The 18,065-nt window shown below is 33.7% G+C and overlaps 1 protein-coding gene across 1 annotated transcript in view; it reads left to right on the top strand.

Moving 5' to 3' along the window:
• Positions 1–16,730: 16,730 nt before the first annotated feature.
• Positions 16,731–18,065, top strand: part of LOC128547679 (protein SPT2 homolog) — a 125,147-nt gene continuing 123,812 nt past the window's right edge. The window contains exon 1 of the mRNA XM_053520772.1: positions 16,731–16,896. Within this exon, the coding sequence (XP_053376747.1) occupies positions 16,731–16,896 (166 nt within the window). The remainder of the gene's footprint in view (positions 16,897–18,065) is intronic.

Below are 18,065 nucleotides of genomic sequence, written 5' to 3'. Positions count from 1 at the left end.
CAGCGAACAGCATGTATCCTGACCAGACTGCGCGGATGCGCAGGCTGGTCTGGATCCATGCTGGTCGCAAACCCACTATGCTGGTTTTCTCATGGCACGGCCCAAGTAACCCATCAATCGGTCTTCATTAAACTTAAAACAAATACAGAAGATAAAAGGTAAGGGTGTGTCACTATAGACGGTGGTGCAACCATTCACAAAGTGGCAGAATGGTAACGTATTCGCAAGCCGGTAGTTCCGTAAAAATTAAATAATATCACAAATGGTCCTTATCATGTGATAATCGGATGATAAATAACATTGTTGTATCCTACAGTAAAATATTTAAATGGTCGTTACATATCGCAATCTTATATGATGTGAAGAAATATTTACAATTGGGGATGTCTGTTTCATTTCTCATATTATTGTTACTAAATTTATTGCAATGCAAGTAAAACAACTATTGCAAGCTTTTTGTAGTTGATGGAAAATGGTCACAGTAGTCTCTTTGGTCCCCGTGAAATCTGACATGCGAAAATGGCACCCAGTCTTGTACAAGACGATGTACCCATCCTGTACCTAAAGATGGTTTAAGATTGAAGCGTTTTTATATGAAGATTTATATATCTTACTGCAATCCTTTAGTCAGAGAATAGACACAATCAATGGTACATGAGAAAAAAGCAGATTGACTACTGTACAGAAATTGAAACAATTTCTATAAACGAAATGAACATCAGATAAATACTTTAGTATATAAGCGTAGACGTTGAGAACTGGCAGCATAGTGTAACTAGGACGTTTTCGTATACATTTCCGTTAATTTAATGCTCTGTTTCTGAAAGATTCATTTAAGTGTTGTTTTTACTTTTTTCGATTTATCTTTAAAATTTTTATTATTATATTCATTATCATTATTATATCTTTTTGAACCTCAGACTACAAAGGCCGATAACACTTGACATAAAGAGTAATAAAACCGTTATTAATAAATTATTGACATTACTATCAAATGGAAAATTAAAGTACTACATTTAGAATACCATTTATTTCTTATGTTAGGTAATGGAAACGTAATGGCAATTGCCCATTGTTAACTTCCGTGCTTTTGGTGTTATTTAACATTAAAGAGGGCTTGAGAAGTGTTGCGTGTGCCTTAAAATTGGAACGAAATAACGATATATGACAATAACAGGAATCGCGGTGTGTGATTTTAACTGAAAAATCTCTCTGTTAAAAAGGAAAATGAACAAAACAGTGACGGATATGTCTGTTTGTTATTTATACTCTTATGAACATTTGCCATAAGCGACGTGTTGAAAAAGGACGTAGCATCAACATAGAAAAAATGGAAAACTCCACAAAACGCCCAACACGACCAAAATGAAAATGCTGCTTGGTCGACTTGATTGAGCCTGTTATTGAACTGTAGTGGAAAATTCATGAGGCAGTCCACGCCCTCTAGCTCCGGGTTGAGCAAAATTCTACACTTGTTACAAGTTACCAAAAACAATTCAGACGCGTCAACAAATGTGTTCATAGGGCGGTTTAGCTTTTACAAACATATTTTCTTATATGAAATTTAGGGGTAAATTCAATTATAAGTTATGGTTGATATCTGACTTTTGATGTTTCAGTTATACAGCTAATAATGTGTATAATTTATACTTCTTACACTTTAATCTACTGTTTGATCCACCAGATTTTCACCAAGGTTTTTTATTGCTTGCAACATTATCTTTAATGTTTCGGATTTAAGATATACGTCCTTATAAAGGATTCGAGAAGTTGTAGAAGACCATTTTCAAATTTTAACATATCTTTTGTAATGCGAATTTCATGACCAAAACTTTTATTCTCTTGCGTAAATATCACGGCCCACGAAAACAATATTAAAGAATTATATTTTTCGAAAATTTTCAAAGAAGAAAACGTTGAACTTGCCCTCGGACTCACGACTCTGTGATCCGTAGATCGGGCGAGGGAATTGTCATTTTGTTATTTATGGTGTAGAACCTTGAAAACTTCCATTGAAAGGAAATAGTTCCCATATAAAAATGCCAATGATCCCGTTCCAAGAAAGCAGCTCTACTTCTATCAAACTGCTAGATGATATATAGAGATAAAGTTTATTACATATTGCCTTCCATTGATCAAAGTTTGCATGAAGTTGGGGAAATAGTATAAGTAGAAATATCTTGACAAAAATGGACAGGTTTTCATGAATTGTTACGATATTTATGCGAGATATGTTGCGAAGATTTGATTTTCATGTCAAAGATAAACGCATGAACTTAGAAGGAGTTTTGGGGATTTAAATGACTCATCATACTTCAGTTAATAATTAATGATTTTGACATGGCGGTCTGTAGAATTAAAACATTTCAAAGTTTAAATTATATAAACTAAGTTACTTGTAAATTTGTGCAGTCAACATCTATATAATGCATTGAAAGTCATGAAGTCGTACAAGAACTAAATAGCTGGCAGTGTTCGACAAGAAAGTCATATCAATAAAATGAAAATAACCTCCTATATAAAGTTGTCAGGCTTTTCACAAAGCAAAAATAAATTTTAAAAACATTTTCAATCCATAATATAATTATGAATATACTTCTCGTACTTTTACGTTGTTTCTTTTTCGGTTGATGCATATTACTGACATTATTCGTGAACACAATAATACAATTTCAGCAATTGTTTCAGACCAAGTACAGATAGTTGTCCTCCTAGCATGTATTTTATTTTTTACTATTTTATTAACACGAGTTTATTGCCTCTGATTAATTCCGTGCTCTGTAAAACATAATCTTTAGTGTGATGAAAATAGATACCAATCCTCAAGCGACTCGAAGAAACATCTGTGTTTGGCAGCCACCGACAATAAGGTTATTACATTTTTGTAATCTGTACAGCTCAGTTTAGGTAATTATTGGGTTAAATTAATGCCTGTGTCTAAATATACACTGCTTCTGACTTGAGTAGTAGGCTACAAGTAAGTATTGAAACTTCTTTCTTGAAAATGAGTCCGAAGTAAGTTATTCGTTTACGTTTGAACATTTGAGACCTTATGAACTACTTAACATTTACATATCAAAAGCAACATTGTTCTAAGAAACAGTCATAAAAAAAAGTTACCACAGTCCTTTTAATCAGTGTCACTGTGCAGTAGAGAGCTCGCTTGGAAGATCGTTTTATGATTGTGAATATAATGAAGAGAAGCCTCTGACATATTTTTCAGCAACGTTATGAATAAAATTCATATACTGAACGATGTTCCTTTTATACATTAAGCGGTCTTTTAATTGAAAACAATTTCATATTTTAAATTTCACTTGATAAATTGCACAATATTAACGACTGGCATTATCAATTAAAGATCTCTACCACATGTTTGACGTCATGGGAATGAAATAAAGCCATTACATAAATTTAATGTTGCACTAGGGTAATAAAGCTTTTACTTGGGGTAGGGGAAGCGCCACGGCAAATACAGCGAAATCTAAAATGGTGAGTCCCATTTTTGGACGGTTGTCAAAGACAACCCGGCCAGTGCATCCACACTCCCCCCCCCCACCTCTCTCCCCCCACACCTCCACCCAGGCACAAAAATTTACATAGACGATATTTTCCCTTAATTCATTTTTTAATCACTTCAAGATCTAGTAAAACTCCGTTGAAATAAAATAGTCCCCTTCATGAGTCGCCTTGAATAAATGCGATCCTGCAAAATTAGACCTAGATCTATTATCAAGAGTGATATAGAGCTACCAAAATATTGTAACAAAACAGTTGTATTAAAAGTTGTCCTTTTATTTATAGATTTTGGTCGTAGGAATATGCATGGTGATGCATTTACGTATTCTCCGAGGAAACGTTAGATATCGAAGTGGTGTATCTATATAAATTTCCAAAGGCCAATAGCCCAGTATTGCTCTAATGCAAAAAGATCGGGCCAAAACTGACCACATGACGGGTCACATGACCCCCTTCTTCGCTCATTGCCGAGGAAGACGCCATATTGCTGTCGAAGGCATACCGGCCTGTACAAATGCTTCTTCCCCCTCTAATAATACACATACGGGGAAAATCTTTCGATTTTTTATTACTCCTGTGATTTCGAAAACCCTTTGAAATAAACTAGTTCTATATCCTTTAACAGTATTATGTTTGTTTGAATCGGAGTCAATGGACGGTTGCAGTTTACGCCAATTACGGTACGGATGATTATTGCGACCCGCTTACTCTTTTGAACTGTGAATAACAATGTAAATGAGTGTTTGATAATTAAAAAAAACAGTGCCCGATATACTTACACAAAGAGCTATAAGATGAATTATGTCTATGATTTATCTTGATTTTCAACGTATGCTGTCGGATCTGAAATCATTTATGTATAGATATATACATATTTATTCACTATCATAATCGTGCAGGGCTGTAGCTTGGTGGTAGCGCGCTCGCTTTACACGCCAAAGATTTGAAGATCGAACCCAACTAAAAACATCTTAATTTTTTTTAATTTCACCAGTTTTTTTTCTAATGAATTTAACATGAATTTTGCAAATATTGTGACAATAATCTTGTTTCGAAAACGGTTTTGTTTTGTTGTCCGATTTCAATGTGGATCAACTTCATACATACAGTAGTCTGAATAGAATCTTCATCAAACTATAAAAAGAGGCGTTCCAAATTATCAGGCGTGAAATTTTGAAAAGCACTTGTTGCTACGCTGTCCATTCACATATATTGCATCCACAAATTTTTAGAAATCACTGACCAGTGTTTTACATTTAGGAAAAAAAATGTTGTTGTACAAACGACAATTTATATTCCACCCCTACTCTAAATAGATGATAAACCTTTAAAAAGCCCTAAATCTAGACTGTTAGCAGTTTGGAAAATTAAACATAGGGTTTCGAGAATTTCTATGTTCAGTGTTTCTCTCTGTGTAAATCTCTTTTTAAAAAGTTCTTGTTTTGAATTTCTTTTCAGACAGAATTTTGATTTTCTTAACAGGAGTATCTTTAGCGAGATCCGTATCCGTACATAAACTCTCTAAAGCTGAAATTGTATTGTTCTTGCACTGTATATCTAAAAAAGTGTTTGTTTGTCTAGGGTTTAACGCCGTTTTTCAACCGTATTTCAGTTATGTATCGGCGGACAGTTAACCTAACCTAAGAATAAACCAGTGTTCATGGATTCTGTATCAATACAAATTGTTCTCTGAAATTAACTGTCAACTTCCCCACATGAGTAAGAGGTGGAGGACGAATGATTTCAGATGCAATGTCTTTCATCAAATCGTCACGGAGAACATACGTCCCGCCCGAGAATCGAACACTCCGTAGATCTGCACTATCCCAGTGCAAGTACAAAACAAAAATGTGCGCATTATACAGGTTATATAACAGCAAACTTACACAAAAACACGTCGTCTTGAATATTACGCAAGTTTTTGGTCCAAGTTTCAGCTACATTATATCTGTATTAAAATTAAAAGGCACTAAATACTATTACATTTGGAATTTTCACGACTTCACACGAGATCGATGATGGATCTATCATGTTCACCAGATTAATCAACGATAGCCTGCAACATATTTTCTAGTTTTATTATGTTCTTTTGGATTACTTTTAGATTTCAACAATATTTCGGCTATTTTCACAGAAAGACGGTTTACCGAAACATCATACATGGGAAAGACCAGTGCTAATCTCCAATCCTTCGTCTATCAGAGATGTTATTGTATAGTTAAAAATCAGTGACCTTAAAAATGCAAAATGTAGGTTTTACTCGTTGTCCGGCCCTTTTATGAAAAAAATATATGTTACGCTTTAGACATGCGCGGATCCAGTCTATTTTGTCAGAGGGGTCCTACTGCCCCCTTACTATGAGCAGGAAGGTCTAATACGTATCTGTCGTTACAGCTAGTGAACTTAGAATAACGACCGAATTTCATTAGTTCAATCGAATTAAGTTCATCGAACGTTAACCTGGGTTCACGGGCATAAACTATGGTTTACGCCCTTTATCTTATGTTTTCGTTCGAAAATATTGGTTAGTATTCGAAAAACCTGGTTTTATGTTAGAAAAACCTAGTTTACCGATTGTTAATCCTAGTTTTCGACAAAACCTGGTTCACGTTATTACTGGACAATTGGTCTGCCATATACGTATGCCTTGCGAGATTGCATAAAAAAGTGCTCGGTGTCCTAAGGATTTACAATCATTAGCTTTCCGTTTCGAGAAAAAAAAATCAAACAACACCAAAAAAAAATCATAGAAAGAGTTGTTTCAACTAAAAATTGAACAGCATGTAAAACATGTATATTACTCTACTAAACAGGTGTCAGGTGATTAAAGTTTCTCTCAGTTGAAAGGAAACAAAGTTAGGAAAACAATTGATTAAAAAACAAAAATGCTTTAAGAATGTTAGCCCAGATGTTTAGTGCATAAAACTATTTAAACTATCTAACATTGTTTTATTACTAAATTAAAGTTTATAGAATGTACAATGTCCTTTCTTTTCTCTTATAACCACGTTTGAAACGAGTTTGCTGTAGAAGTGGTTAATTTAGCCTATATAAAGAATATGTATACAAGCCTCCTAGTGAAACCTTTATTACAGAGTACAGCTGTACAGTCTTTCTCTTAACTTTCTTTGTGGCAATGGTGTCTCTAGTGATGAAGCCTGTATCTGTCACTTTTGCCCCACTGGGAACAATAGAAACCTAGGCCACCTACTGTTATTTATCTAATTGTTAAAGTGAGCTCTAGTGTGACTTTTGAGCATTTACATGTTTAACGCAAATGTTCATTTTTGCTCGGTTTGGTTTGCCACTTTCCAGGACACCCGTCCTTCAGTGCTTTCAGCGCTTTAATTCTTTTACGGATTCGATAGCGATTGAAATTTTGCACGCTTGTTCCAATTTATTCAAAAAAACTATCTGGCAGTTTTTTAAATATGAGCGCCTTTACGCAAAATTTTGGGTTAAGCTCGACGTCTGTTTTACGTGTTTTGCGTTCGAAAACCTTTTGCCTCCGATGTGACGTCGAAATAAACTTGACATATATCATTGGAGAGATAATTTTAATATAAAGTTGAAAATAAAGATTGTTGCCGTATATAAAAACGCTACTTAAAAAAACTGTCAAGTACGCCGCCATTTTGCGCTCTGCTGAAAAAATGACGTTAGTGGTCATGTTTGAAAATTTACAGCTGCAAAATTGACAATAACGGAAAACTGGAAAAAATACCAGTCAATCGGAAATATTGTCAACTTTAATTTGGCAAAATTTCATAACAGTCCGTTCAAAAATCGTTATGTGGCGCATATTACCTTAAGTATAGGCGACTTTGGTCGAATTTACTTGGTGTATAATAGGTAAAAAAATATTTTTAAAAATATTGTTTCAACAGAAAAAGCTTACATGTGATTAAAAGAATATTAGTACATTTGAGTCTTTTCACGTTGAGTGTATTAAACTCGTTGGATAAAACTGATTTTTATTATTTGATTCAACTCATTTAATAAATGCAATATGAAAAGAAAACACTCATGAGAAGTTAAGTGCTATGATAGAAGTATGAACGTTGATGTAGAGCTGAGTTATATGAAAGTATATGCGGTACAGAAGTAATTTAAGAAATCAGTTCTCTCTTTGGCCAGTTGCCGTCCATATATTATGTTTCTGATGTTATTCATTGATGAAAAAGACTCAGTGTTCAATGACTGTATTATGCAATATGACAATGATGTAAAGACAGGTTCTTAGTCTGGTTTGGAATAATTAATGATTATGCCGAAATACTGTAACAGTTGATAATTAGTTTTCCTTGAATGATTGCAAAATACCAAATATTTTTATATCATTTATCATCTATCTGCTAACAAAAACATAATTTCAAAAGTAGTGAAAGACAAACTTTGCTTTTCCATTGACGCGTAACGAAAAAGGACAAGCAGACAAGAGCAAGATAAACTATAGTTCAAAGGATAATCTACGTTGGCTCATGTGGCAGCAACTGAAAGAGATTAATGTTTCACATGAGCACGTGTTTGACTATCCACATTTGCATCATCAAGGTTTGTTGGCTTGTATATGTACAAGTTTGCCAAGGGTGGACTGGCGCATTATTAACAAACGCATGTATTCGTGCCTCATTTTTATTATTTTGAAAATGTAATAAGTAGATATTTATATAAAATTGATAAAAGAAATACATATTTTTAACTGAATCTGTAACAAAGTCCAAGTTATAATGCATCTTTTTTTATATGTTTTTAACTTTAGTAACTTTAGTTTGCTAAAGCCTATTTTTACATTATTGATTGTTTTCTAAATGATCGAATAAATAAAGGATAAACAATAAAGAAAGAAATCATTGAACAATAATTGTGAGAATTAGTGAATATCAATCAGGTACTGAAATAAAAACCCGTTGTGGTCCGATCGTCCAACCATCTCATCAGCCAGTCTCACTCAGTCCAGCCACGTCTGAATAGTCATGCCATGCAATGTGTATATCAGTAGGCCACCAGTTCATATATGTAATTCGACATACTAGTATAAAAGTGGTTCATTTAAGCTTTTCATTGATCGAATGAATACGACTGTAAAAATGATATTTGCAATTGTCACTGATTATCAATTTGAAAACAATTTCAGTGGTACGGATAACATTCGCTTGTGGAGAAATATAAATTAAAAATAATCAGAGATTTTTATCAAAAATGTCCTTCGATAACGGCAATGGTGTACATATGTACCACAAAAAACATAAAAATGGATGTCTTTTAGACTATATACATTCTTCCAAGACATATCTTATAACGTCAAGTTCTAGTATGTGAAACTGTGCGTGGCTCGTTATATTTCATGCGTTAAATTGGCAGAATTTGATTACAAAAAGATTAGAAATAAAACTTCTTTGCTTCAATGTAAGATAAAATATCTTTTGTTCTTATACCCAAGATTTTTATTTTCTTGCCACATGAAAATGTTGCACTTGGCTTCCGTTCGATAAATTTTATTGTAACCCGCCTTTTTCTCAAAGAAAAACTGGGGGATATAGAAATGGGCTGCGTCTCACCTTCCGTCTTTCCGTACATCCATCCGTCCGTCACACTTCGTGTCCGGTTCATAACTCTGCCATCCATTTACAGATTCTGAAAAAACTTTGACCCCATATTGAGACGACGTATCATGCTCAAGACTCAGACCTTTAGCTCCAAGGTCAATGTCACACTTAGAGGTCAAAGGCTAACATTATCTGTTTCGTGTCCGGTCAATAACTCAACGAGGGAATTTAAAATTACCTGACACAAATGCTCCCCAAAATAGAACAACGTGTCATGCGCAAGACGCATACTCCCAGCTCCAAAGTCAAAGTCACACTTAGAGGTCAAAGTTGAACAGGGTCTGTTTAATTTCCAGTCCATAACCCCGCCACTCAACAAGAGAATATGAAATTACCTGGCACAAATGTTCCCGACAATGAGACAACATGTCATGCACAAGACAAAGACCCCTAGTATTAAGTTCAAAGTCTCGCTTGGAGGTCAAAGGTTAACATGGTCTGTTTGTTGTCCTGTCAATAACTCTGCCATTCATCAGCAGGTTTTAAAATTACTTTGCACAAATGTTCCCCATAATAAGACAAAATGTCATGCGCATGACAAAAGTCCCTTCTCAAAAGTCAAAGTCACACTTAGAGGCCAAAGATGATAGGTCTTTTTTGTATGGTCAGTAACTTTACTCTGCATAGATTGTTTTCAAGTAATTTGACACAAACACCATAACAAAATAAATTGTTGCGTGTAAAACTCAGACCTCTAGCTCAAGGTTAAGGTCACCATTGAAAATAAAACATTTTGGTAACTCATTTTGTCAGGTCTGTAACGTTTTATTTAAATAATTTGGCATAAATAATTACTATTACAAGATAATTTGTCAAGTGCTAAGGTCAAGGTCACAGGCGCCCAATTTAACATTCTTGTTTTGTTTGTACATGAAACTACTTCTCTTTTAACTGATAAAGTACAATGTATGTGATTTTAAATCAGTTTTCTCACTAATTTAAAAATTGAATTATGTTTAATGTAAGATAATTGGTATGAACAGGTATAAAAAATTGTTGACAATCGACTGTCAGATACAAACCCAGGAATAAGATATAACTTTATGGTATATAAAGGTATACAGCATTATAATGACTGCATTGTGTTGATATGAATTAACTTTCTCTGGAGTGTTTTTTAAAAACAAGTTTCATTAGCACCATATATATGTCACGCATTTGATTTGTTTATTAATTGTCTCCCTTTTTTAGGACTGAAAGGGCTTTGTTTGCTTTGATCTACATATGTATCGCCAACCCCTGAGCCTGATCTTTAGAATAGTTTCTTTTGAACGGCTAGTTGGATATATGGGCTGACTTTGCCGCATTTTGCATGCAGTCAAGACTGTAATTTATAAAAGTAGTTGTAAGTATACTAGAATAAAAGTTTCACGTTTTTCAATGGTCCAAAGAGATTAAGCTGTCAGTAATATTTGCATTTTTCACTGACTACCAAAATGAAAACATTTTCATTTTTCACTGGTACTGAGTTGCATTCTATTATAGAAGAGTATGATGAATAATTGGATTTTTTTACCAAAAATGTACTTGAAAATGAACACATATGCCACAAAGAACACAAAAATGAAAGACAACCATATGAAAAGAAATAGGCAAATTTTAAAGAACTGTTTTCCAACATCAACATTATGACGGCAAGTTGTTGTGCAAAACTTTGGATGGGGTGCGTGATTTTTTACGAGCAAAATGGACAGAACTTAATAACAAAAACATCAACAACAAAAGACAGGAAATAAAAACAAAATGTGCTTGTTTCTGTATAAATCGAAATATCTTCCTTCTTGTACCCATGATTTTACATTGTCTATATTGACTTACAAGTGCTTATACAGTCTGTATGTATATGCTGAGCGGGCACATGTATCAACATGCCGTTACACATTGTACTTTGACGAATAAATATTATTCATGATCTCATTTCAAGCAGTATAGAGTGTATAACTGCATATTTGTGTAGCTAACTTGATAGAAAACTTAATATTTCTTCTAGATCATATAAATGAAAACAATCATTTTATACTGTTATTTACAAATGTATTATCTATGGAGTACTATAACCTCCATCTATAAAAAGCTATATGTTACTGAAACGTGTCAGTAGCGGTCTATACTCTACGTGGCATTTATATGCTTCATTGTGTCTGAAAGGGCGGATGGACCGTAATTAAACTTAAATAACTGAACTGAAACGTGTCAGTACTTCTTTTGAATGAAAACATTTTTTCCACAGTTTAGCCTTTTAAAACTGGAAGATTATATCATCTATGCGGAGATATATAGAACAAAAATGTGAAAAAAATGGTATTGATCAAGGTCTCGGTGCGAGTGTGTAAGGTGGTCTTGTTGCTATTCAGAAGGATGTACGCTAGGAACATGAAGAGGCTCGTTTAATGACTTATCGAACGACAACATCAACGGTTTGATGAATAATGTGTGTCTCACAAAAACTGATATCTAGACGTAAAAAAGCGTTTGTTTCCGGTATCCCGACCTACCCTATATTTTTGGTCCGACCCTAAATGTTTTTATGGCCTTGGAGAAATTTTTATCAACTTTTTAACAAAAGTTGCAAAACTGCACTTTTTATGCTTTAAACATGGTCAGATATGTTAGATATCAACTTACTGCTGCTCTAAAGGCATTACCCCATTATTTGTATTCATTTTTTGACACAAAAATAATTTCCAAAAAGTCCCACTTAATAAAAAATAGTTCAAAAAAAAAAAATTACCGACCTACCTACCCTAATTTTTTTTACCATTTTACCGGAAACAACGCCTATCGAAAGACGGATGATTTTCATTTTCTTTTCCTTTCATTCATTAGAGGAATGACAAATGAGACGTAATTTGTATCATCGGAGATGCTAGATATATCAATGCCATAAGTATTGTGTCGATTAAGTTTCATTCCAATCTCAGTATCAATAATTGTGATAACTGTAAATTTCTCCATTGTGGATGATTTCTGAGAGAGTTTGTTGTTTGTATCGCTTTTAAACCATGAAATAGGTTACGTGTGAATATTCAATAAATTCTTTATTTGTAGTCAGTATATCATGTTAAGGTAGTTCTGCACGTTTGATAAACCGGAAGTAATGGCGTCATTTATCCGAAAAACATAGAATAAAGCCTGGATTCGGCGTATGGAAAATGAAAATCATTTTATGAATTAATGACAACCTGTGTGTAAATTTATTAAAATGGCACTGTGACTAAATTTCTAAAGTCAAAATATGGTATTAAAACATATGTCACGTTAATATCTTAATATTAGCGCGAAATATTCGGTTCACTTTAATCATGGTCAAATATCTAAAAAAAAAAATAAGCGCACGGACCTATACATTTTATTTCACCACATTATAGGCCATATGTTTATTTACGACTGTGAGAAGTTTCATCAAAATCTACATTGTAGAATAAAATCTATTCGCGAAAATGTTTTGAAAGTTATGATTTTCCCACAGACTCCCATTATGAAAAATTTCGTGACGTCAAAATTTTTCAAATCAGTCTAGCAAAAAATCGAGCACACGACCCTATCCCTTTTATTTGCTGACTTTTCTAGGTATAATCTGCAGTTTTGAAAAATCAGAGTTTAATCAAATTCTACATTGTAGAAAAAATTTCGATCCAAACGTGCAGAACTACCTTAAATGGTTTACCTGAATATTTCCAAGTGTTGAAATATCACAACAGTTGACTTTAAGTGCCATATGGCGGCTATAAAATGTCTCCCCTTTCATTAGACTCGGTATTAGAGATTTTCAGCTTAATTCGACGCGTACTGCGGACCACGGACTGCAAACTTACTATAGAGGTTTTCTCAAACTGTATGTAAGTTGTTGTTGTTGTTTTTTGCAAAACTGAACAGCGGCGTATTTAGCATCCGGTTCTAATGCCGTAATACTGTTTCTATTTAAAATATCCGAGAAAAGATAGTTATAAGATCTAATATCCGTTGTATTGCATTTATGAATTACCGACATACATGTATTTTGCCCTACAAGCATTCGTAACAGAGTGGGCGCATTTATTTTTTTTAAAAATCCTTTAATGGTACTTAAAGATTAAATTCCAGTTGAGACTGCATGATAATTCATACTGAGTAGTCACTTTAAGATAGTAAATTTAAACAACTTTTAACATGCAATTCTGTTATCAGATTATGAAAATACGAAGTGGCTATTTCCTTTTTTATCTCCAAACATGCTGATACATAACTAATTCAGGATGTTTTAGCTAAAATATGGTAATGTATCGGATCTCGTTTCGACGGGGTTGAAAGATACATGTATGTTAAGACAAAGTGTTGAAATAAATCATTCAAGATATTTCAGTAAAACTTCTATTTTATCGAATATTAGATACAATTATCAAAATTAATGAAAAGCAATGACCTTTTTCGTACCGAATTCTACTAGAACACGGTATATATAATATACAACAAAAAATAAACGGACTTTCATTTCATTCAGTATGTTTTATTATTCTTTAACAATAATATTTTGTACTGCTTTTTTTTTTTTTTTTTCGTTTTTTTTTTTTTTTTTTAATAATGTTGCTAGGAAAAAACTAGTCTAGGAATTGTATGGACGGACACATATTAAATTCAGGAATCGCCGTTATCTTCAAATCCATGTTTCAAGTTGTATTATTAATGCATGAACATATTAAGCTAAATTATTATCGTAGTAAAGTGGGTTCGAAACTTCACATGTCATATCGTTCGATTCGCACGGAGGTTAAGTAACGCCAGAATTGTCCCAAAATATAAAAACAAAATGTTAAAGCATACGGATAATTGAATAAACATGCTTAACGCAAGTAAAATGTGACAGCGTATTTAGATGACATCAGAATATTGCGATTACGTGTTTTAAATGTAGCCTGTTCACTATCCATATATTTTCAAACGTATGATTTGTATAACAGCAGATAATCTCACAATACACTAATTTGTGCAATGAAGGCAAAAGTTACAACACATATAGGTAAAAGAAACATATATACCCTAAGTATGTTTTCTGTTTTGCGAACCTTTAAATATTTTGAGAAAACCCCAACTGTAAGTACGCAGTCCGCTGTCCGCAGTCCGTGTCGAAGTAAGTTGAAAATCTCTATTATTACATTTCCTGGTCCTTTGAGATCATGGAATACATTTAATTTTAATGTAAAGGAAATCCGCTTGCCTAAGATAGGGCGTGAGGGGTGTTGTGCATCCCATTACCTTTCATGAATAGAATCGGTCAAGCCGTATATTCTAACATTGTGTTTGCTTGCGTTCTATACTTCCAAAGGTTCCTTCTAATAGATTTAGTTCTGAACGACAAAACAAACAATAGTTACAAGGAAGAGCTGTTTACGCGAGGGCAAGATCCTAAGTGATTGATGCTCTATGTCATATAACTGACAATTTGTTAATTTCCCTTGAATTAATCCAATCTAGTTTTATGTCATTTATCATACGATTTACTGAACTGAACGGCTAAATTAGTATAAACAGAGTGATACAAATCATGATAATTTACTTATAAAAAAACACATCATGATTAAGTGATACCGTCAAGGATGTAGCTGTCTACCTTGGAGGTAGCAAATTCGAAAACGTGTCTTGAATGACTAGTAATCAGTTTCATTGATGCTTTAGATAATACACATCAACATGGAGATATTATGAATGTTTATTTTTGTTGTTGTTGCCTCCAATCTAGCTCTTACTGAAATATCTGAAAAAGTGGGATTGTTAATGTACATTTAATATTTCATTGCCTTTGATCAGAGTGAATCTGGGGGAAAATATGCGTAGTTCCATGGAGTTCATACATATGTGTTTATACTTGCTCTTAATGGATACTGACCCGATATTTCCTTTTATACGCATAATAATTATCTTTAAAATGAAGGCTAAACGATGCAAGTTGATAAATGACACTAAAACGCTCAGAACTTGAAGTAAGATAAGAAGCAAAGAGGTACTTTCTACGCGGAATAATTCAAATCAATATAACATTAATTAAATTATCTTTGATTTAATGGACCTATGACATATAAAGAATGGCTTGAATGGCTTCATTAAAAAATCTGAAAATGGGGAAAAAACTTTTATGTTAAATGACCTGTCTGAAAAATGTAAGTGATTCATTTGCAACAATTTTAGACTTAACTAATTATTCTTTTACAACAGCAGTATCGGTTGAAATATATTTTGATATAAATCTTTTGATCTTATTCGTCAGGTAGATTTCTGCATTCTGAAGTTAAAAATGTTGTCAATAATGTTAATAAAGCGAAAGTGTGTATTTTAATCCGTACTGGAGGCATTTTTTACACCGTATATGCGTCATTTGCCATATTATTAACTGTGAGTAACTCATATCTGAGGCTGTTCTCCAAATAAGTCGTCTATTTTCACTTGTAATTTGAGTTAAGTATTTTAAGAATTATGCCATACGGACAGGCTACTAAATAAGGGTTAACGTTTTGGCCGCGCGTCCCTTAGTTTCTCGTTTGGTCTAACCAACGTGAGTGAAAAGTTATCTGCTGAGCTCAGATATTTCAAACTGAAATAATATATAAACATTAATATCTAATTCTAGCAAAATACGTAATATTGTTCCAAATTAAGAAATTTTCCCTGTCTCTGACACCCTATAATTGTTTGTCGCGACACTCCATTATGTTACTACTAGATTGGGGATGGAAACCTTTACTAAAATAGCATAAAAGTTTTCCATAATACCGCCATGATACTATCTGCTGTCTGAACGCAGCTTTGCCATTCAATACACTTTTTAAAACATAGTACCTCCTAAGTAGACAGTTAATCATGATGTTTTATGTTCTTTATTCGTTTTGTTGTTATGATTATTATCAACCGGTATACACTATCTGTGCAATTTACTTCGATTGAGCGCAAAATGATTGATATAAAACAAGATTGGATTCATTGAAGGAAAATATACACATCAACAATCATAGACATATAGCAATAATAACTTCACAGTTTATATTCTGGAACTTCGAGCTATGTTATATTTTTTAAAAGAAGGTCGATTACTGTTAGAGTATTTCAAAAAAAAATATTGAGCCACGAACATCACGGACTACATTTAATAAAGATTAAACATAGCTAGTGAGTTTCATATAAGCATCTAGCCTATCCGTGGCTTAAAGACGAAGTACACGACATCGGAAAGAAATACCTTCAATGAAGAACTTCGCAATTATTTATTTGAGGAAGGGAGTAAAGCCTGTCCTTTACCACAGCGTCACTTACCCGGTATACATACACGGTGTTTCATAATATGTGTGACTATTACAGGCTAATATAAAACGTACATGTAACATATAACGCAGTCATGTTATATAGAATTCTAAAGGAGACAGACTGAAGTTTTACGTAATGTAACAAATACGGGGAAAACGTTGACGTCATGACGTCATAAACGACGCCATCAAAACAGGTCAAATTTTCAAAATGGCGTTGCCCATAGAAAAGTGCACAGAAGTAGTTAAGCTGTGTTATGAGAGTTATTCACCGGTCACAGTCATTAGATCAATGCAAAAACGATAAAATGAGAAAGGGAAACGTAGCAAGATGCAAGTGCACAGAATAGTTAAAAGGTTTGAACAGTCAGGGTCAGTTATTGACAGACGACATGGTAACACCGGCCGACCGAAAGCAGTCAGGTCTTCAGAGAGCATCGAGCAGGTGAAATCTGTCATTGAAGAAACTCCACAGAAGTCTGCATGCAGAGTATTAGGTAACATTACAAAGCTCGTGTATACAGGATGCTGAGGTATAAAGAAATGTTAACGTACAGTTATCATCTTTAATATATACACGTTGAAGGAAAGTGATATTTCGTCGCCAGTACATATTAAATTATCATCCTGTAAAAGACATATTCCATGATTTTAACAAATTTATGTCGTGTCTGAAATTTATATTTATTTAGCAGTAGATTATGTCGGTTATAACTAAAGCGTAACCTGTAACTTAACTCGCACAAAAATATTAGGGCTGGGGCGATTTCAAAATTTTAAAACCGGTTAATCTTGTATGAAATCGAACCGAACCGGTTAATCGGTCGCCATATTGAAAATGTTGATTTCTTTCCTGACGACGGTATCAAGGTACTTCCAGCAGCGGTTTATATTAGGAACTTACGAACTTTATCCTTTGCAAACAATGTGATAATAAGTCATATTTTGGTGTATTTTATTTTACACATATCACGACAGGCAAATCCGAGACTATTGACTATGTTCAATGTGTTTTAGTGGGAATATACTGCGGGTGTCTAGTCAAAGAAATGTAAAAAGAATAAGTACAATTCGTGATGTTTGTTATTTAAGAGCGATAAGCGGTTTTGCAAAATTGAAACCGGTTTCTCCTAGTAAACGAATCGGATCCGATTAACCGAGTAATCGTCCCAGTCCTAAAAAATATGATACTTCAACACATCAGAATGACCTCCTAAAATTTAAGGTTCTTTTCTTTTTTTTTTCTTTTTTTTTTCTTTTTTATTCTTAAACATTCACATTGATGGAAAGTTTTATAACAAAATAGCTATCCAAACTGTATAGAAACTTTCTTAATGTTTCTTTAATTGTATCCGAATTAAATTAATCCGAATACGAGCTTCATGAACAGTACTCACGCTTAGTTAAAACTAATTGATATACCTGCACTGCGAAGAAAAATTCAAGCTAAATGGAACGAATCTCGAGTCCACTTCCCGAAAAAAATCATTACCAGTGACATGTGAGAAGATGCGTTCGTCACCTAAGTAGGACTTGAACCCTCAGCTCCCGGGTTGAGCAGTCGGTGATCACTTCAAAGCCATTTTCATGGAAAGTCTAACTAATTTTCTATAACTATCCATGTTTTATAGAAGTCTATTAAGATCAACAGAATCTTTAGGTCAGG

Source organism: Mercenaria mercenaria, chromosome 1 (assembly GCF_021730395.1).
Source record: "Mercenaria mercenaria strain notata chromosome 1, MADL_Memer_1, whole genome shotgun sequence".
NCBI classification, from domain to species: Eukaryota; Metazoa; Mollusca; class Bivalvia; order Venerida; family Veneridae; genus Mercenaria; species Mercenaria mercenaria.
This window is presented reverse-complemented; position numbering and strand designations above follow the sequence as displayed.